The 20,450-nt window shown below is 35.0% G+C and overlaps 2 protein-coding genes, 1 non-coding gene and 1 pseudogene across 5 annotated transcripts; 3 read left to right on the forward strand and 1 right to left on the reverse strand.

The window, feature by feature from the left end:
* Nucleotides 1-3,674: 3,674 nt before the first annotated feature.
* LOC105762686 (chloride channel protein CLC-e) lies at nt 3,675-7,880 on the forward strand. 3 transcript variants are annotated; one of them, XM_052625349.1, is made up of 6 exons: nt 3,677-4,433; nt 4,517-4,720; nt 4,812-5,278; nt 5,430-5,987; nt 6,443-6,651; nt 7,028-7,880. In XM_052625349.1, exons 1-6 carry the CDS (start codon nt 3,755-3,757, stop codon nt 7,083-7,085), a joined length of 2,175 nt encoding a protein of 724 aa, XP_052481309.1. In that variant the 5' UTR covers nt 3,677-3,754; the 3' UTR covers nt 7,086-7,880. The 3 variants fall into 3 exon arrangements, with proteins under 3 accessions (XP_052481310.1, XP_052481309.1, XP_012435979.1); XM_012580525.2 differs by having other exon boundaries at nt 3,678-4,433; nt 5,442-5,987; XM_052625350.1 differs by lacking the exon at nt 7,028-7,880 and having other exon boundaries at nt 3,675-4,433; nt 6,071-6,586.
* Nucleotides 7,881-8,017: 137 nt separating this feature from the next.
* Nucleotides 8,018-10,213, forward strand: LOC105762687 (tetraketide alpha-pyrone reductase 1). Its single transcript, XM_012580526.2, has 5 exons — nt 8,018-8,456; nt 8,544-8,713; nt 9,077-9,265; nt 9,461-9,623; nt 9,717-10,213. The coding sequence occupies exons 1-5, from the start codon at nt 8,309-8,311 to the stop codon at nt 10,073-10,075; spliced, it is 1,029 nt and encodes a 342-aa protein (XP_012435980.1). The 5' UTR covers nt 8,018-8,308; the 3' UTR covers nt 10,076-10,213.
* Nucleotides 10,214-13,302: 3,089 nt separating this feature from the next.
* LOC128035744 (small nucleolar RNA R71) lies at nt 13,303-13,409 on the reverse strand. The gene has a single exon (XR_008192294.1). It is a non-coding gene; the product is annotated as a small nucleolar RNA R71 (small nucleolar RNA).
* A 2,061-nt stretch (nt 13,410-15,470) lies between these two features.
* LOC105762688 (tetraketide alpha-pyrone reductase 1-like) lies at nt 15,471-18,004 on the forward strand (annotated as a pseudogene).
* The last annotated feature ends 2,446 nt before the right edge of the window (nt 18,005-20,450 follow it).

Consider the following 20,450-nt stretch of genomic DNA (forward strand, 5'->3'; position numbering starts at 1 on the left):
CTAAACTTATCATATTTTTAAATATTTAAAAACTCGTCGCCAAACAAAAAAAGGAAAAGCCAAAGGCTTGGGACAACATAATTTATTTAATTTATCGTATTTTTAAATATTTATTTTAAAGACTAAAAAATATTTGAAGAATACAGTGGCCAAATACAAGTTACATTATTTTTAAAATTTTATACTAAGCAATAAAATTAAATTTGTAAAGTTTATCAAAATAAATAAATAAATAAATATAATTTTTCCAATTTTTTGGGATCTTATTTGAATTATTTAAATTTTATTAGAAAAATTCAATTTCTTTAATGAGTTTAAAAATAGATATATATATATATATATTATATAGTAGGTATGAAGAAGCAAATAGATTGGAGAATTACTTGAAAACATTGACAATTTTATGTTTAAATTATATAGATACTTGATTTATCATATTTTTATTAAAAAAATTACTATATAAGATGGGTATCATGTTTTGAGGTCGCGGTTCCATTTTTCCAAGTACGATCCGGACAAGTGGATCATGCCATTCTTATAGTTGGCGGGATTTGGGGATGTCGCATTGATCCGGAGATTCGACCTGAGGGTAAACCTAATATCCACATTGGTTAAGCGGTGGTGGCTAGAGACCCATACCTTTATTATGCTGTGCAGGGAGTACACGATCACATTGGAGGACGTCGCTATGTAACTTGGGTTACGAGCTGACGGTGATGTGGTCATGGGCCGAAGCAAAGTGTTGGAACCTTCAGTAGTATGCCACAGATTGTTTGGACGGTTCCTTGGTGATAGGGGATGAAACTTTACGTACTTGACATTGGCATGGTTGAGAGCAAATTTGAAGGAGTTATAGAGATCCGCCACTGAGCACGAGGTGATGTGAGTTGCTCGAGCGTTTATTATGCAGCTTATCAGGGGGTATTTATGCTGGACAACACGTCTAATATTGTTTACTTAAAGTACTTGCCTCTATTGGAGGATCTCCATCGTGCCGATACTTACAGCTGGGGATCAACAATGTTAGGCATATTATACTGTGAGTTTTGTCGAACAACAAAACACGGGGTAAGTAACATGGCCAGTTGAGTGGGGCTGCTGTAGTCCTGGCCTCCGTACAGGATGTCGTTTCTGGCGGCTATTAAGCACCAACCATATACGTGGCCATTTGTAAATAGGTAAAAACACTTCTCATCTCTCTCTCTTTTCCATCCTCTAACATGATATAATTAAAAAAATTCCCCAACTTGCAGTAATATACCATTGGGTTGGGGATATATATAGCTATTTGATCACATCAAAGAGAATGACTCCACCAAATAAAATATTATTTTTTTAAAATTTAAAATTAAAAAACAACACATTAAAAATACACAATATACTAGTGACATCATTTTATATGACTCCACCAAATAAAATATTAAAATTTTAAAATAATAAAACACATTAAAAAACCCTTACATACAGTGGTGGTGCCATTTAGAATGACTCCACCCAATAAAAAAAATCTTTTTATAATTTTAAATTTTAAAAAAATAAAAAAAAATTGCGCTGACACATTCAAAAGTGTTGGTGCCAAACTTTTTGGCTCCGCCATATTTATTTTTTGACCCCCTAATTTTTTAGAAATAACAATATTTTTTTAATATTTATACAAGTGACGTCATTCTATATAGCTCCAGAAAAAAATAAATATTTTATTAGGTTTGCTGATGTGACATGTTGGTGGTACCAAACTCTTTTGACTCCACCAATTTTTATTGTAGATTTCAAGCCATTTATGCGTATAATAAAAAAAAAGTGGGCTATTTTCATAATTAATCAAAATTTTAGGGTCATTTGTATAAAAAAACCTTCTTTTTCTTAAATCTTCAACAAATCTGCCCGCCGTCATTCCTTTTCCTTTGATCTTTATAAGAATTTCAGCTTGAGAAGACTGAAGAGAAGCAGGTTATTCCAGAACCTAAAGTTGAAACAAGGAGGAATTTCCCTGGGTAATAAACCTTCAACGAAGAAGGACTGAGACAACTTCAAAGATTTGAAACATTTTAGTTTTTACATGTTTTTTTTTTTTTTTTTGTTTATCCGACTAGTTTTTTAAGGTTGCTTTTAATCTTTTAATTTATTTGTCTTATTTTGGGTTTGGTACTTGGGTTTAGTAATTTTAAGGGGTTTGGGCCTAGTTTAGGTTGGTTTTTTTTCTTGGTTTCCAAAATATAAAAACATCGGTTTTTTATTGATTCATTCAATCTGTGATTTACAATTCAATCATGATTCGTGGTTTGACTGGTTTTCCACTTAGTTTGGATTGGTATATCGTCTAGTTTAGTCCGGTTTCAACAACCTTAGTTATTGTCAGTTTGTTGCATCAGAGATGAGATTTATGGGTCTCTAGTCTCCGCTGTTTAATCAGAGCGGATAGGAATGACGAAACATAAATAACTCTTCTAATTTAGTTTGCATGATAGAAAACGACGTTTATCAATTAGGCAATGATTCTCTTGTCAGGCCAACCTATACTCATATTGCTCCAAAACAAAGCCACAAGAGAATGTTGCAATGTTGTTTCTCGAGAAAATATCCTTCTTCAAATCTCAATAAGTTGGAAACCATTACAATACGATTAGATATTGTAATTCAAAGGTTCTAAGATTTTAGGGTTTAGAAAAAAAATGTAACATTGTTTGTTTTTGTTGTTGATGAAAACTAGCAACTATGATTGTTTACTTATAGGTTTCATTTTTAGGGTTTATTTAGAGTTTTTTTTTGTAAAGTCGGCATCCATGGGTGCTGAGTTGAATTAAGATTTTGTTAAACTTATATCAAATTACGTTATTTATTATTTGTTTTTTGTAACTCATATTCTAAATCGATACATATGAATATCAAGTTTAAGGTTCACTACTACTAAAACTGTTTCAATTTTAATTTACATAAATTGTTTAATTTTCAAATATTTTCACTTGAATTCGAGAACTATATATGTTGAGATCTTTTATTCATATGGGGCAAGAAAAGCTTGATACCTAGTATACTCAACACCCACTGATATTGCCATTAAAACTTCAATAGAGTTAGGGTACAACACCAAGCCAGTGGAATCAACTAACAAAAGAGAAGTTAGCACAAAGGCAGCTTCATTGCATATTACAGTAACATCATAACATGGAATAAAATCTGAGGAAGACGGAAATTGAAAAATGCTTCCTTTTCGTGCCGTAGCATCGGCACAGCGGTTCGCCTCTCTAAAGACGTGCTTCAACGTCCATTGCTGGAAATGGCGTTTGAGAGTCTTGCAATACACAACAAGGGATCTTTGAGTACTTAGGGTTAAATTTCATCATGTACAATTGTCATACATGGATCTCAGTCCTACCATATGTTATTGTCATATGCAGGTTGTAGTTCAGTGAATCAATTTTAGTTCGAACTAATTTGATTTAATTTTACTTTACAAGTGTCCTACCATATATTGATGAATTTAAAATTTAATTGAAAAATAGTTAATTAATAGAGAAGAAAAAGAAATAAATTATTATTTAAAATTATTTATAGAAGGTGTGAGTTGAATAGAAAGAAGGGAAAGTGACACAAATGTCGTCCTAGCCTACCATTTGTAAGGAAAAAAACTGTATAAATACTTAAAAAGAAAAGTTTATAACAACGTATTTAAATCCATTAATAATAATATCATTTAATAGTAGTTACTAAGAGAGCAGTTAGTCCACGTTACGGATTTGGATGAAGGAAGAAGATGGCTTTAGCTAGCGTGCTACGGTTGTTTCCCTCCTCACCACCACACCTTTCCCCACTTCTCTGCAAATCCCCGCCCCCTTTTCCGTTCAACAGCAACCGTTTCTCCTCTTCCCCCTTTCCCATTTTAAACCAACGCTCCTCTTTCGTCACTGCTGCCCTACCCGACTCCGCTGACGAACAAACCGTCGTCTCCGTTGATTCTGTTGTCTCCGAAGATAATTTCAACGATCCTAGGGTCATCGTTTCGGCTTGCTTGGTCGGTGTTTTTACGGGAATCGCCGTCGTTTTGTTTAACAACGGCGTGCATGAGATTCGCGACTTTTTCTGGGACGGGATTCCTTACAGAGGTGCTTCCTGGTTGCGAGAGGAGCCTCTCGACTCCGTTTGGGTACGTGTTATTTTTGTGCCTGCTTGCGGCGGTTTAATCGTCAGCGTCTTGAACGCTGCTAGGAACGCCGTTTCGGAAGCTAGTTATAGCGCCAAAGCTGCGTTGGGTTCTGTTTTGAAAGCTTTAGCGGCTTGTGTCACGCTCGGGACTGGCAATTCCTTAGGACCTGAAGGTCCAAGCGTTGAGATTGGTTCCTCCATTGCTAAAGAAATCCATTCTCTTTTGGATAAAAATCCTCAAACCAAGCTCTCCCTTTTGGCTGCTGGCTCAGCTGCTGGAATCTCATCTGGTTCGTTTTTGAAATTTTATACGGTAATTCTTTTGGAATTGAATCTCTTTAATTAATTTACTTTGTTCTATATGTATCTTCAGGTTTCAATGCCGCCGTTGCTGGTTGCTTTTTCGCCGTTGAGTCGGTTTTGTGGCCATCATCGCCGGCGGATTCATCAGTGTCACTTACTAACACAACTTCGATGGTAATTCTCAGTGCAGTTATCGCTTCCGTGATCTCTGAAGTTGGTCTTGGTTCTGAACCTGCCTTTAAGGTTCCTGAGTATGATTTCCGGTCTCCTGGTGGTAAATTTCTTAAATTATCTTCATCATTTGAAACTGTATTCTTTTTATGTTTCTCATGCTAATTGGATCAGAACTTTTTTCTTATTTTCAGAACTTCCACTTTATTTATTGCTGGGTCTTCTTTGTGGCTTGGTTTCATTGGCTTTTTCTAAATTGACATCTTACTTACTGGGTGTTGTGGACAATCTTAACAAGGATGTTGGGATACCAAAGCCTGTGTTTCCTATAGTTGGGGGACTAACTGTTGGTGTAATAGCCTTGGCATATCCTGAAATTCTGTACTGGGGTTTCGATAATGTCGATCTTTTGTTAGAATCTCGGCCATTCGTCAAAGGTCTTTCGGGTGATCTCTTGTTTCAGCTGGTGGCAGTCAAGATTATTGCAACTTCTTTGTGCCGGGCCTTTGGGTTAGTAGGAGGGTATTATGCCCCTTCACTTTTTATTGGTGCAGCAACTGGGATGGCATATGGGAAATTCATTAGTTTCGCAATTGCTCAGTCTGATCCAGCTATTCACCTTTCAATCTTGGAAGTGGCCTCACCACAAGCATATGGCCTGGTAATTTTCTGTGAATAGTGGTTAGATGAATTTTTGTTTGTGAAGGAAATTTAGAATAGAAAATATCTGTTGCTGGATCTGGACTTTATGTTCACTAATCTACTACATTAGAATAGAACAATAAACAATGATGTGGTTGACCATTATGCAGCGCCTTTTTCAGGTTGGCATGGCTGCAATGCTTGCAGGGGTCTGTCAGGTACCTCTCACTGCAGTTCTGCTTCTGTTTGAGTTGACTCAGGATTATCGGATAGTTTTGCCTTTACTAGGAGCTGTTGGGCTTTCTTCTTGGATTACTTCTGGACAGATGAAAAGAAAGGATGTTAAAGGGACCAAAGCGCTTGAAGATGGAAACAGATATACAATTCAACAGCCAGAAGAATCAGATAATACAACTAGTCTATCTTCTACCGAGGCGCCACCTTATTTCAATAACCTTTGTGAAGTTGAAAGTTCACTCTGCATTGATGATTCCAGCATTAGAACCAAGGATTTAGAGAAGAGAATTTTTGTTAAAGAAGCCATGAGGACGAGATATGTGACAGTAATGACGAGTACTTTACTTACGGAAGCAGTGACTCTTATGCTTACGGAAAAGCAGTCTTGTGCAATAATTGTTGATAATGACAACCTTTTATTGGGTTTGTTGACACTAACAGATATTCATGAGTTCAGCAAATTTGCAAAAGACAAAAGTTTGGACTCCAAGGTATGGTGCACTCTTCAATTTATTTCAAGTTTTCAAGAATAACGTGCTTTAACAACTTATAGTCTGGCATGTTACAATTCAAGGGACAAGGGGGGAAAGGAAAACACAGATTTACTCAGTAAGAGGGAGGAAGAAGTGATGAAAATTGAGCTATGTCCCCTCTCACGGAAATGCTAAAGTTGTTCCCATTGCAACTCAAAATAGATTAAAATTAACTTCAACATAGGATTTTCTCTTGTGGTTGTTCTTTCTTCGGGGGTACAATGGTAAAGTTGGAAGATTGAAATTCATCTGAGTCAATTGGTATATGTAAAGCTTTCTGCTTCACCATATCTTGAAATCACCATCTTAGGTGTACATCCACACCAAAGATGCGTTAAAATCACACTGTTGTTTAATTCCAGTTCATTTCTATGATTCTTACACCACCGACTTATTAATAATCCCTGCTATAGGTGCTTTTGGTATCTGAAATATGTTCATCAGATGGTGCAAAATGTAAAGTGCCATGGACAGCTACACCTACTATGGATATTCTGTCTGCAGAAATGATCATGAATAAATATGATCTGAGTCATGTTCCAGTGATATCTGAGCGTGTCAAAGACTGCAGAGGGCAGCCAATTGGCCTTCTGGACAGAGAATGTATCAGTCTTACTTGCAGGTTTGTAACTAAATCTTTGAACTGCTTCTGTTGTGTCTCTTTTAACTATTACATTGATTGTCCACCGACTCTTTAGTAGGCTAACCTTAGACATATTTACAAATTAGCCTATATTATCTGCAAATGGCCATGTTTTAGAGTGGCATATTCATTATATATCCATTTCTTTCCCAATGCATAGTTTGACTTACGGCAATGATATTAGACATTTGTATCTTAAAGTAGTAGTAGTAGTAGAGCAAATTGCGGGTTTTAAATTTTATATTTAGATGGAAAATCCAAGGATATGCCTTTTTTTGACTGATGGGTGGCGCACACCGCTGCGGGGGAGGGTGTTTTTTATTCTTTTAATTATTTTTAATTTTTTTTACTGCAGAGCCTTGGCCACAAGAGAATCTCTTGATTTTGACACAGTAAAGGCAATTGTGGAATAAGGGTGAAGCTTAACCCCGTACATGATATAGGACGAGACAGTGATTGACATGGAAAATTTTTTTTGTACTTTGATTTCAATTATTGGTGATCCTTCCAATTTAGCCTTGGAAAACGGAATTGGCTGTGTGGCCAAAATCTTCTTTCTCAAATAGAGCCATCAGTTGGAGGGAAGCTAAAACACACACCAGATAACCACTGGGACCTGGGATATGGTCCGACTTTCCTATGCATGGCTGGACCAACTGGAAGGGCTCTGTTATACTTATTTTTCTTCAAGCTGGGAGATGATTAGCCAACATAGCTGCCTTAGGATGTTCAGGACCATCAAACCGTTCACAGCCCCGAAGGTCTAAGATTTTGCAGGCTGGGGCTACGAACAATTGGCAAAAGAGAATTGTTCAAATAGGATTCTTACATTGGGTATAATAGTCCTGTCCGAAATTTTTTTCTTATGTTAGCTATTTTCGTGATTTCTCTACCTTACACTACACTCAGTAAAGGTAGCTACACCACAACAGGTATATACTTTGTCGTGCTTTTAATGTTCTATCGAAGGACTTAGCAAATCATCATGGGGGAGAGATTCAAACACGATGTTCCATGTCTGTATAATCATACCGATTGAGAGAGCCTACTGAACGCCCAATTTTGGGACAAGTATTTTACTGTCTCCAACATCAGCAGTACCAATCACTGTAAATGCACAACACATTCTTTATTAAATTTTTAGTTGTATGCTGACTTGTATTGATGGTTATTTCATGAATCACCATTGTTTTCGACAATGATTAAAACTTCTCGACTCGTTAAAACTTTGAAATCTTGATGCATTCTGAAGCGTTGAGAGATTGTCAAGTAACTTCTTATGTACGTCAATGTTTGAATTCATGTAACATATTTAAAGGGTATAATCTAGGTGTAAAACTCTTCATTTGCCATCAGAAACATTAAAACGAAACAGGTGGCTAAAACGCTTTAATCAGAGATTTTTAGCATACCCCATTTAACGTATTTGGCATTGGCATTTGCCCAAACCCTTTGTGTTTTTGGCAGTTAAATTATAAAACTAGGAGTAGGTAAGTCAAACCAAACTTGTTAAATACCAGCAAAATGATGTTCAAAGCTCACAAGCATCGAGTGGCTTACCTTCTCCAATCCAACCTCAATTCTCAACTATCAAGGCATTGAGTGCAATGGTCCAAATATAAAAAGCAACCATTGCATGATATTTGATTATAGGGAAGTGGAAATGGAGTGGGTGAAAGGTGGCAAAGTTTGCGTTACGGGTGCTGCTGGTTTCTTGGCTTCTTGGCTGGTTAAGCGTCTTCTTTTGTCGGGTTATCATGTGATTGGCACGGTTAGGGATCCAGGTCTGTACGTTTCCATTACACCTTCAACTGTTTAATGCATTTGCCTCGCTTCATTTTCATTTGTCTGGTTATCTGTGCACGGAGCAGCAAATGAGAAGAAATTAGCCCACCTCTGGAGGCTTGATGGAGCCAAGGAGAGACTCAAATTGGTGAGGGCCGATCTACTGGAAGAAGGAAGCTTTGACGATGCAATCATGGGGTGTCAAGGCGTTTTCCACACTGCTTCTCCCGTCATAAAACCTTCCTTTGACCCCAAGGCATATGTTCTTCTATTTTTGACCTAGTAAATCAAGTACCAATATTCCTGAATTTTCAAAACAAAGATATTTTACAATCCATGAAACAAAAAAGGACATAGGGAATACTTACATTTTGTCAGTGCCCGCAAACTAGTACAGGGAGTAATTTTGAAAGCAGCAAATTTGCCTTCCAGGGCTCATGAACATCCAAGGAAGTCAGGTCTAGACTATATATATATACATATTTGCAGATGTATACAGCTACATAAGAAGAAGATAATTTATTCTATACTTTACGGGTTTGCTATTAATGTAAACGGTTTAATGGTGAGGAATTATTTTATTTCCTGGTTGTAATGTGATTTTCACTTTCAACATCAGACGGAAATCCTGGAACCGGCTGTGAAGGGCACATTGAATGTGCTAGGCTCATGTAAGAAGAACCCATCTCTCAGACGTGTAGTTCTCACATCGTCGTCTTCAACTGTGAGGGCTAGAGATGATTTTAACTACAAAATTCCCCTTGATGAGTCCTCTTGGAGCTCCCTTGAACTCTGCGCGACTTTGCAGGTAACCTTCTCAATTCTCATCATTTCTTTTGAATTAACTCAAATACGGATTTTCACGAGAATGATTCTTTGTTTATTACGCAATTAATCGACCAAAACATGTTCTGTTGTCTACGCTTGTACTAGTGTTTTCGTATCATACCAAGCTGACTGTTCCTTTTTGATACTGAAAATGGAAATTGGGTGCGTTTCAAAGGTTTGGTATGCATTAGCAAAAACCCAAGCTGAGAAGGCTGCATGGGAGTTCTGTAATGAGAATAAGATTGATCTGGTCACTGTCCTTCCGGCCTTCGTCATCGGTCCCAGTCTGCCACCCGGTCTATGTTCCACTGCATCCGACGTCCTTGCCTTACTTAAAGGTATTGAAACAAATCATTTCATCATAAAGGCTTCTTATAATAATCCACATTCATGATTGGTTCACCAAGGTATTCGTCCATGTGAACAAACAGGGGAAACCGAGCAATTTCAGTGGCATGGGAGGATGGGATACGTTCACATTGATGATGTTGCACTTTGCCATATCCTTGTCTACGAGCATGAAGGTGCAAGTGGGCGATACCTTTGCAGTTCAACGGTGATCGACAATGACGAGTTAGTATCGATCTTATCAGCTCGTTATCCATCACTCCCTATTCCTAAGGGATTTGCGAAACTAGACAGACCGTACTATGAATTCGATACATCCAAGATAAGAAGTTTAGGATTCAAATTCAGGCCTATTGAAGAAATGTTCGATGATTGCATTGAATCACTAGTGGAGAAGGGCCTTCTCTCTCTTCATTCTGCCCATCAGAGACCACTTTCTTAGTCTAAATTTATCAGTTTTAATCAGCTTAAAGTTTGATGTTGGTACAAGTTTTACGAAACGAAATGTAAGGATTACACTTCCTCTTACTAATAAGCTTTTCATTTATGGGGAAGAATAAGAGAAGTCGATTTTATTTCATTTTGGGGGAACCAACACTTTTTCTTTTTTAACCTTTTTAGATAATCACTCTTAAATTAAATCCTAAATTTTTAACCAACAATTAAAAGAAAAAAATTTCGGTTAACTGACCAAATTAACCGAAAAAATTTCGGTTCGATTAAAAGTTAAAAATTTTAAAAGATCGGTTAATTCGGTTAATGTTATTTCGGGTCGGTTAACCGGCTGAACACCTTTATCCACGATATGTGCCGATTTCTATTAAAAGATAATTTTTTTAATATAATATTAAGTAGAGATGAGATGACATAATTTTAATCCGTATTAAATAATTCGACAAAAATTTAAAGCATACAAATCAAAATGTTAGAACTTCTAAACAAGATGGTATCAATTTAAATAATATTTTGGTTTATTTATAGCGACAACAAATATAAGTATTTTGTGTAATAAGAAACTAGATATTATTGAGTTCAAAATTTGTGTAATTTTTGCTTTTCTATTATAAAGATGACCATCCATGTAGTTGATTGTTTCTTTGGTAACTGTCACAATTTGCGCACATACATGCAGCACATGTGTATGCTGCTGGGTTTCTAGTTTCATTACTAGGTTTTTTTGTTATGGTGTTTAGTTGTAAATGAACTAAGTTGGTAGATTAAAGAAAAAGTCATGCACATAAGATAGGGGTCGCCTTTAAAGCCTAGAGTTGAGACAATTAATTTTTATTTGAAATTTTATAGGCTCTATGGTACAGGTTTTAAATAAATAGGAAATATAGTTTAACAGCCCTATTCTGTAATGACGCTTGTATTCGGATTCGGTGATCGGGTCGGGTAAGGGTGTTATACATCTTGCAAATAAGTGGGGTTAGGTGTATTTGGTGAAAACAAGTGACTTATATTGTAATCTTTTGATGAATGAAAAATTGAGAGAGACAGAGCAAATAATGTAGATTAGTTCAGGCTACATTCTTTGGCTCGTTTTCATTTTTTGCTTTCTCCTTTCTTTGCTTAAGCATCAAAAGCATTGTAGCAATTTTGAATCGACTATTTGTTGTTTAAAATGATTCTTTGTGATAAGTGTTAAAAGTAATATGTTTTAACCTCGTTCTTAATGCATTTTTAGGTGATTATTCGATGTTAATTGTGAATTAAATGCTCCTAATCCTTTAAATTCATGTTTTAATGCTTAATAGAGCACTTGAGGGCAAAAGGAGCAAAAAAACGAGAGAAAACTGGAGCGTTGGAGCAAGCTGTAGGAGCCACACGGGCCGAACCATGCCACATGGCTATACCACACGATCGTGTGACCCATACGGGTGTATGGTAGGTCGTGTCGATTTCAAGGGATTTCACATCGAACAACGAAAAATCATGGGCTGAATCATTCCACACGGCCGTGTCGATTTCACGGGATTTCACACCGAACAGCGAAAAATCACAATTTTTAGGTTTTTCGGGCATTTTAAGACGTATATATGACAAAAATAAGAAGATAGGAGGGAACCATCATAGAATATTCAAGAAAACAACTCTAAAAACACCATTGAAGCCGACTCTGAAGCAGATTTCTGTCAAGATTGAAGATTCCCTATTGATTTCTTAGGAGATTATCATAGATTTCTTTATTTCTTTCGGTTATACTGTCTTTTGGATGTTTTTATTTTTAAGCATGAACTAATTTTCTAAATACCTAGGGAGATGAACTCTATAACAGATTCTATCGTTTGATTTTTATTTTATGCAATAAATACTTAGTTTCTTATTCTCAATTATATGTGCTTAATTCTTAATTTAATATATCTAGATTATTGATCCATGTTCAATATGTGCTTAAATCGGTGGTTGAATAGACTGTGTTTAAGAGTAGATCTTGTGTAATTAAGTGGAGTTGCATGCAATCCTAGAAATAGAATGATATAAATCTACCAGATTAGAGTCAAATCTAATAGGGGAACCCATAACACGAGTTAATACGATAATAGAGGTTTTAATTAGAAAGAAATTTCAATTAATCAACCTAGAGTCAGTGACTTTTATACTCGAAAGAGATATTTGCATAATTTAGAGATTTCTATGGATCAAGATACTGAGTAAAGAAATTGCGTAATTTAGATTGATACTGACAAATTATTTCCTGGGTATTGTTTCGCTTCTTGGTTGTTAATTGATTATTTTCGTGTTTTGTTCTTTGTTGTGCTCATTATTTAATTAATTTAATTAATTTTAGTTTTATATCAATCACTCAAATTATTCGGTTAAATAAAAGAAAGACGGTAATTACTAATACTTTTAGTCTTTGTGGGAATGATATCTTTTCTCATTGTAACTATACTATTAATTGATAGATGCACTTGTCTTAGTCAAAATTTTAGTGAGCTCCATGACTCATCAAGTTTTTGGCGTTGTTATCGGGGACTAAAATATTAAGAAAAAATTATTTCTATTAATTTAGCCATTTTTATTTTTATTTTAATATTTTTGTTTTTAATTTAATTGTTTCATTTTGATTTTTCTTTTATTTGATTCTTACAGCTTTTTTGGTTTATGACTAAAGGAAACCCGTTGGAACCATTAATATTTTACAGTGAGTTCGAAAAAATTGCTCGCAGAAATCGAAGAGAAGTTAAAGAAGAAAGGCAAAGTCAACAGGTTTTAATAGACAATCAAGATCAAAAGGACATTATTGTGGAGATAGATAATAATCCTGGTAATCAGCAACTTCCTCTACGCCCTGCTCCTTGGACTATGCATGACTATGTTAAGCCTATTCTGATTGGGGTTGAATTGAGTATTGTCAGATTGACTGTTGCTAGAAACATTTTTGAGGTTAAGCCGAACACAATTCAGATGGTGCAACAATATGTTCAGTTTGATGGGTTGCAAGATGAAGATCCAAATGCTCATTTGGCTAACTTTTTGGAGATATGTGATACATTTAAGATCAATGACATTACTGATGATGTCATACAGTTATAGTTGTTCCAATTCTTTTTGAGGAATAAGGAGAAACAATGGTTGAATTCACTTCCACAGGGTTCCATCACTACTTGGGCGCAGATGATTGAGAAGTTTTTGTTGAAGTATTTTCCACCGGCTAAAACAACTAAGTTGAGGAATGACATCTTTTTTTTTGCTCAATTTGTGCTTGAGAAATAGTATGATGCATGAGAGAGATTTAAGGATCTTTTGAGAATGTGCACTTATCATGGGCTACATTTGTGATTACAAGTTAAAACCTTTTACAACTATTTGAATCCCTCGACTAGACAGATAATTGATGTAGTGGCTAGTGGAACACTAAATAATAAGACACCTGAGGTAGCCCAAGAATTAATTGAGGAGATGTCACTGAATAATTATCAGTGGCAAGTTATGATAACAAAACCTACTAAGACAACCGGTGCTTTTAATATAGATGCAGTTGCTATGTTGGCAAACCAGGTGGAAACGCTAAGTAAAAAGATTGATTGTTTGAGTTGTAGTAAACAGGTGAATTCTGTAATGCAACGTGATGCGACTAGAGCGGAGATGATCAATCCGGAATGGTTGCCCTTCAAGTCTAACATGGAGAATGAGCAAGTCGACTTTATGGGTAATAATTTTAAACCTCAGAATAACTCCTACTACGACAATTTTAATCCAGGATGGACTTGATTGTTTTGTTGATTAACTCGATTCTTTTTCTGTTTGAATCGATTCATTGTTGCTTGAATCAATTCTTTGTTATTTAACTCGATTCAAAATGCCAACAATTTCGATCAAAGAGATTGAAGGGATTGAGAATGTAATGCAAAGGATGATTTGAGTTAACTCAATCACAACTTTCAATCACATTGTAAAACTTCCATGTTGACAAACTCAATCACATCGTAAATATTTTTGCTATTTGTATGCTTGCTTTCTTTACTTGTTAAACATATTGTTCTAACAACCTAAGTAACATCTCTGTATAATATTTAATAGTAAGCATTTTCATCTTCTCAATGGTGTCTGTAATATATTTAATATTTTCACTTTTCTTATAAATATTAATTATAAATAAAAAAACTTTAATCAACATGAAATAAAAAAAAATGTGAGTAGGAGAGGAATTGAACCCAACACTCAAGGCTATTAACACGTAAACATCTAACCAATAAAGTTGAATTATTAATTTTTAGTGAAAATGCCTCTTGTAAAATACGTTTTTAGCTGACATAGTTGAAATTCACTGTCACGGCAGTAAAAACATGCACTGTAGGACGCGTTTTCCTTTTTCTCTCAAAAAACAACATAAATCGATAAATTTCGAAAATTTCAACCTTTATATTAACTCAAAGTGACGTAAAGTTATTTTGCCATATTTGATAGGCTTAATGACAAATTTGGTCATTAATGTTTACATGTTTTGTTAAAATGACCCTAATTGTATTTTTGAATTTTTTTTGGCCATCAACCTTTGTTCTTTTCTTTTTAAATTGTTTTTTAACCAATTTGATGGAAATACCGTTAAAAATGTTAAAGGGATGATTTTGAATTTTATACGTGGAGTATTTTTAATGAGATATAATTTATTACTTAGGTAACCCAATAAGATAATTACATGTGAAAATAATAAAATAAATAAATCATACATGGAATTAAAAAATAACTCTTCATTTAAAGAAAATAAACTTAATTATTTAAAATAAGTTTCAAAATGAATGCATATGTTTGTTTACTGAGAGGTTTTAAAAGATAATTAATAAATCATGTAATTAAGTTTTAAAAATCTTGAATGTGTGCATTCATTTTAAAACCTTTATTTAGATAATTACGTTTATTTTCTTTAAATTAAAAGTTATTTTTAAACTTAATGAATTATTTATTTTATTAATTTCACATGTAATTATTTTATTGAGTTATCTAAGTAATAAATAGTATCTCATTAAAATATTCAACGTATTAAATTCCATATCATCTCGTTAACTTTTTTAGCGAGACTTTCATCAAATCTGTTTAAAAAAACGCAATTTGAAAAAAGGAATAAAGATTGATGGCTAAAAAAAGCTTAAAATACAATTAGGACCATTTTGACAAAATATATAAACGTTAATTTGTCACTAAACCTATTTGATAAAAAAGGAAAGTAAGTTTATTATAAAGAGTAAAGACCATTAATGAGTTGGGGTAGACGTGGATGAATGGGACTGAAATACAAGTGGGGGTGGGGTCATATGCATCAAGATACAACGTTAATGCATGGGTGCATTGGTGCACATCTAAAAAAGCTGCCCCCTCAAATTTGGTTGTAGAGGAAAGTGGAAATGGAAGGGGTAAAGGGCAAAGTTTGCGTGACAGGGGCTTCGGGATTTTTGGCTTCTTGGCTGGTAAAGCGGCTTCTATTGTGTGGTTATCATGTGATTGGAACAGTGAGAGATCCAGGTTTGTACCTTTCCACTCCATACTACTTAGTTAATGGGTTGAGTTTAATTTGTGTAGCTGCTATCTGTGCATGGAGCAGCAAATGAGAAGAAAGTAGGGCACCTGTGGAGGCTGGAAGGGGCCAAGGAGAGACTCAAATTGGTAAGGGCTGATCTACTAGAAGAGGGCAGCTTTGACGATGCAATCATGGGCTGCCAGGGCGTCTTCCACACTGCTTCCCCTGTAATGAAATCTTCGTTTCATCCCAAGGCATGTTCTTCCATTTAATTTTGGCCTAATTATTAACTACACTATTCTACAAAGGGTGAAGCCTAAAAGAAATATTGTGAAGGGGTTGAAATATACTACAACTCATGACACTGAAAACATATTTAAATTATATATATTTTTGAAAAAACAAAATGTAGTAACTGTTGATATTTTGTTTGTTAATAGATTTTCATTTGTGTATTTCTGTTTTGCTAATATCATTTATTCAAAACTATCATACTATTTAAATTAGGTTACGGCATACTCATCATATGACATCTTGATTGAATTGATAAGTCTATTTATATTATGAGTTCAAATGTCATTATATATGAATTTTTTGTATTGATTTTAATATATTAATTAAATATCATAATCAAAATTTTAATATGATCATCCAAAAGCACAGCAAGGGATGTATTCTTAGATTAAATTTTTTGTCCTGGTTGTTGTCCCTTGGGGCAACAGGAAGAAATCGTGGAACCGGCCGTGAAGGGCACAGTGAATGTGCTAGGGTCATGTAAGAAGAACCCATCTCTGAGGGGTGTGGTTCTCACATCGTCTTCCTCAGCTGTGAATGTTTAACATAATATTCACTACAATACACCCCTTGATGACTCATCTTGGAGCTCCCTTCAACTATGCCAGTCTCTGGAGGTACCATTCTTTCATTTGAATTTGCTCTTTTCTTATAACCACTTCACCCACTGCTTTCATGCTTTAACTTCATTTCTCTTGTAACCAAATTTTTCACCTTAACATGGATGTTCATAACAATCTTCGTTTTTGATGCAATTGATCAACCACGTTCTGTGGATACATACATTATCTTTAAACTGACACTTAATGTTTCTCATCATACAACACATATATAGCTGAGCTGACAGTTTCTTGTTGAACGTGGAAAGGTTTGGTATGCATTAGCAAAAACCCAAGCTGAGAAGGCTGCATGGGAGTTCTGCACTGAGAACAAGATTGATCTGGTCACTGTCCTTCCCGCCTTTGTCGTCGGACCCAGTCTTCCACCCGGTCTATGTTCCACTGCATCCGACGTCCTTGCCTTACTTAAAGGTATTGAAACAAATCATTTCATCATAAAGGCTTCTTATAATAATCCACATTCATGATTGGTTCACCAAGGTATTCGTCCATGTGAACAAACAGGGGAAACCGAGCAATTTCAGTGGCATGGGAGGATGGGATACGTTCACATTGATGATGTTGCACTTTGCCATATCCTTGTCTACGAGCATGAAGGTGCAAGTGGGCGATACCTTTGCAGTTCAACGGTGATCGACAATGACGAGTTAGTATCGATCTTATCAGCTCGTTATCCATCACTCCCTATTCCTAAGGGATTTGCGAAACTAGACAGAACGTACTATAAATTCAATACATCCAAGCTAACAAGCTTAGGATTCAAGTTCATTGTTGGTGTTAGAACAGAAACAGACAACCTCAGCTTGTGTCTTGTGCAACAAGCCTCGATGCTTGCTGAGCAAACAATCAGATTCGAGCAGGAAGAAAAAAAGAAAAAGCTAAAGAAAATGGAGAGTATTTGATGAAAAAAATATGATTCATTCATAAGTGAATAATGGCATAATGCCAATACATATAACCAAGCACTAAGCTTGTCAAAAACAGCAAGTAATCACCTAGACATTACCTACCTCCACTAATTACATAGAAACTTGAAATTTAAACTTGTAAGCTTGTACAAAGCTGTGTTTACAGCTTTCACACTAGCTAATTACATCAATCATAGGCCTAACTTAGTTTGAAATGAACTATAACTCATTCCACTAACTAATAGTTACAAAATGAACAAAATAATGTTTCAGCAGCTCCTGCATCAGTTCCAGCATAGCTTGGTCTTCATGGCCTGCTTGCTGTCGAGTGTTTGCTGCATGCTGACCAGCTTCAACATTCAGGCCTATTGAAGAAATGTTTGATGATTGCATTAAAGCACTGGTAGAGCAAGGTCATCTATTTCTCTGAGGTCGCTTTCTTAATCTGCCAAGGCTTTCCAGTCTGCAGTTTGATGTTGTTCCAAGAAACTAAATGCTAAGATAAGCCTTTATTAAAATAAACCATTTACTTTTGGGAGGAATGAGTCAAAAGTTTGTTTTATTTTGAGCAAATGTGCACTTTCAAGTATTTTAATTATTTGAAAAACTTGTTGACCAAAAACTGTGAAATGTTTTTTCCTCTAAATTAATGGGCAATTAATATGATGCTAAATCTTTACTACTGCCCCAAAGCATATGGCAGGGTTAGTAAGGTCCAAAGGCCAAAACAAAAAGGGACAAGACGAGCATGTGGGGGCGAGAGGAAGGGTATGACGTTCAAAAAATATAGGAAAAATATCGTGGTGGCGTGAGTCACAGCCAGTGAGCAGTGGGGGGGCCAAAACGCCAAAAACATTAAATGGGATAGTGACCATTCAAATGGTGCGGTGGCAACACCTACACCCACAAACGCAAAACATGAGGAGAAATACTGATAAGCATAATGCATGTAAGTAATGTAGGTATAGTTTGTTTGACGGTAGAACATTGAATCCCCGCATTTCTCATCTATAATTCCCCTGCTTCTGTTTCCACACCCAAGTCCCGCATTTCTTATCTACATTTAACTGCCGCAAGTTCAAAAAGAAATTATCTTCTAAGGCTGATAATAACGAAAAATTCGTTGCAATGATATCTGAAATTAATATGGCATAAGATGATAATACATGGTGGATTGATACAGGAGCAACCAAACATGTGTGCAAAGACAAAAACATGTTCACAAAGTTCACACAATGTGAAAATGACAATGTCTTGTACATGGGAAATTCTTCCACCGCAGCAATTAAAGGCAAAGGGTCTGTTGAAATACAATTTACTTCTGGAAAGGTTTTAACCTTAAATGATGTACATTATGTACCAAAAGTTAGGAAGAATTTAGTGTTTGGAAGTCTGTTGAATAAGTTTGGTTTCAAACTTGTTTTTGAGGCAGATAAGTTTATTTTATCTAAGGGAGGAATTTTTGTGGGAAAATGGTATATGTATGAGAGCATGTTTAAACTTAATATTATTAATAAGAATAAAAATACTATTTTTGCTAATATGGGTGAATCTTTTTGTTTGTGGCATTATAGATTAGGTCATTTGAATTATAGAAAATTGAATGACATGTATAAATTAGATTTAATTCTGTTTTAATAATAATATTGAAAATGCAATACACGTATGTTGACTAAAATTACAAGAAATCTTTTCCCTAAGATTAAAAGGAAAACAAAATTGCTTAATTTGATACATAGTGATTTATGTGACTTGCATAATACTCCTACATTAGGTGAAAAGAAATATTTTGTTACTTTTATTGATGATTATTTTAGATATTGTTATGTATATTTGTTACATTCAAAAGATGAAGCGCTTGATAAATTTAAAGTTTATAAATCTGAAGTTGAACTTCAGTATGAATCATTTATCAAGTGCTTAAAATCGGATAGAGGAGGAGAATACTATAATCCAAGTTATTTTGAACTCACTGGAATTGTCCATCAAGTTTTAGCCCCTTACACATCACAACAAAATGGTGTAGTTGAAAGAAAAAATAGAGTTTTGATTGAAATGGTAAATTCAATGTTATCATATTCAGGTCTTGGACAAGGTTTTTGAGGAGAAGCTGTTCTAACAGCTTGTCATATATTGAATAGAGTTCCTAATAAGGAAACTAAAATAACCCCCTATGAACAATGGAAGAAAAGGAACCCAAATCTTAATTATTTGAAGGTTTGGGGTTGTAGAGCTATTATAAAAGTTCCAACACCTAAACGTAAAAAGTTAGGTGAAAGAGGAATTGAATCATATTTATAGGTTATGCACATAATAGCAAGGCATATAGGTTCATGGTAATTGAACCAAATGATTCAATTTCAATTAATACTGTTATTGAATCAAGAGATGTTGTTTTTGATGAAAATAGATTTAATTCTATATCAAGACAATTACAACCACAACAATTGATTTATTCTTCAAATGAGAATGAGATTCCATTGAAACAAATTGATAATAATGATGAATCTTGTCAAGAATTAAGAAGAAGTAAGAGGATTAAAAAGGTCAAAGATTTTGGACCAGATTTTATTATGTTTCTTGTAGAAGGAAAAGGTGAAAGTATATGCAATAAGGTACCTTATTGTTATAATACTGAATCTGATTCTATTACATTTGAAGAGGCAGTGAAATCACAAGACTCTGCTTTTTGGAAAGAAGCAATAAATGATGAGATGGATTCAATAATGGAAAATCAAACTTGGATCTTAGTTGATCTTCCACCAGGTTCCAAACCAATAGGTTGTAAATGGATCTTCAAAAAGAAAATGAAGGTCGATGGAACCATTGATTAATTTAAAGCAAGGTTGGTAGCAAAAGGTTTTACACAGAGACAAGGTATTGATTACTTTGATACCTATGCTCCAGTAGCAAGAATTGCTACAATTAAACTCTTAATATCACTTACCTCTATATATAATTTGGTTGTTCACCAAATGGATGTTAAAACTGCATTTTTAAATGGTGAATTGGAAGAGGAAGTGTACATGGAGC

The sequence above is a fragment of the Gossypium raimondii genome, chromosome 12 (genome assembly GCF_025698545.1).
Source record: "Gossypium raimondii isolate GPD5lz chromosome 12, ASM2569854v1, whole genome shotgun sequence".
Classification (NCBI taxonomy): Eukaryota; Viridiplantae; Streptophyta; class Magnoliopsida; order Malvales; family Malvaceae; genus Gossypium; species Gossypium raimondii.

Excerpts from the sequence above, each read along its gene's own strand:
- LOC105762686 (XM_052625349.1), top strand. The coding sequence starts at position 3,755 with ATGGCTTTAGCTAGCGTGCTACGGTTGTTTCCCTCCTCACCACCACAC. Across the intron at positions 5,279-5,429 it reads CACCACAAGCATATGGCCTG|CGCCTTTTTCAGGTTGGCAT; the intron begins GTAATTTTCTGT and ends ACCATTATGCAG. Across the intron at positions 5,988-6,442 it reads ACAAAAGTTTGGACTCCAAG|GTGCTTTTGGTATCTGAAAT; the intron begins GTATGGTGCACT and ends TCCCTGCTATAG.
- LOC105762687 (XM_012580526.2), top strand. The coding sequence starts at position 8,309 with ATGATATTTGATTATAGGGAAGTGGAAATGGAGTGGGTGAAAGGTGGC. Across the intron at positions 8,457-8,543 it reads TGGCACGGTTAGGGATCCAG|CAAATGAGAAGAAATTAGCC; the intron begins GTCTGTACGTTT and ends TGCACGGAGCAG. Across the intron at positions 9,624-9,716 it reads CGTCCTTGCCTTACTTAAAG|GGGAAACCGAGCAATTTCAG; the intron begins GTATTGAAACAA and ends GTGAACAAACAG.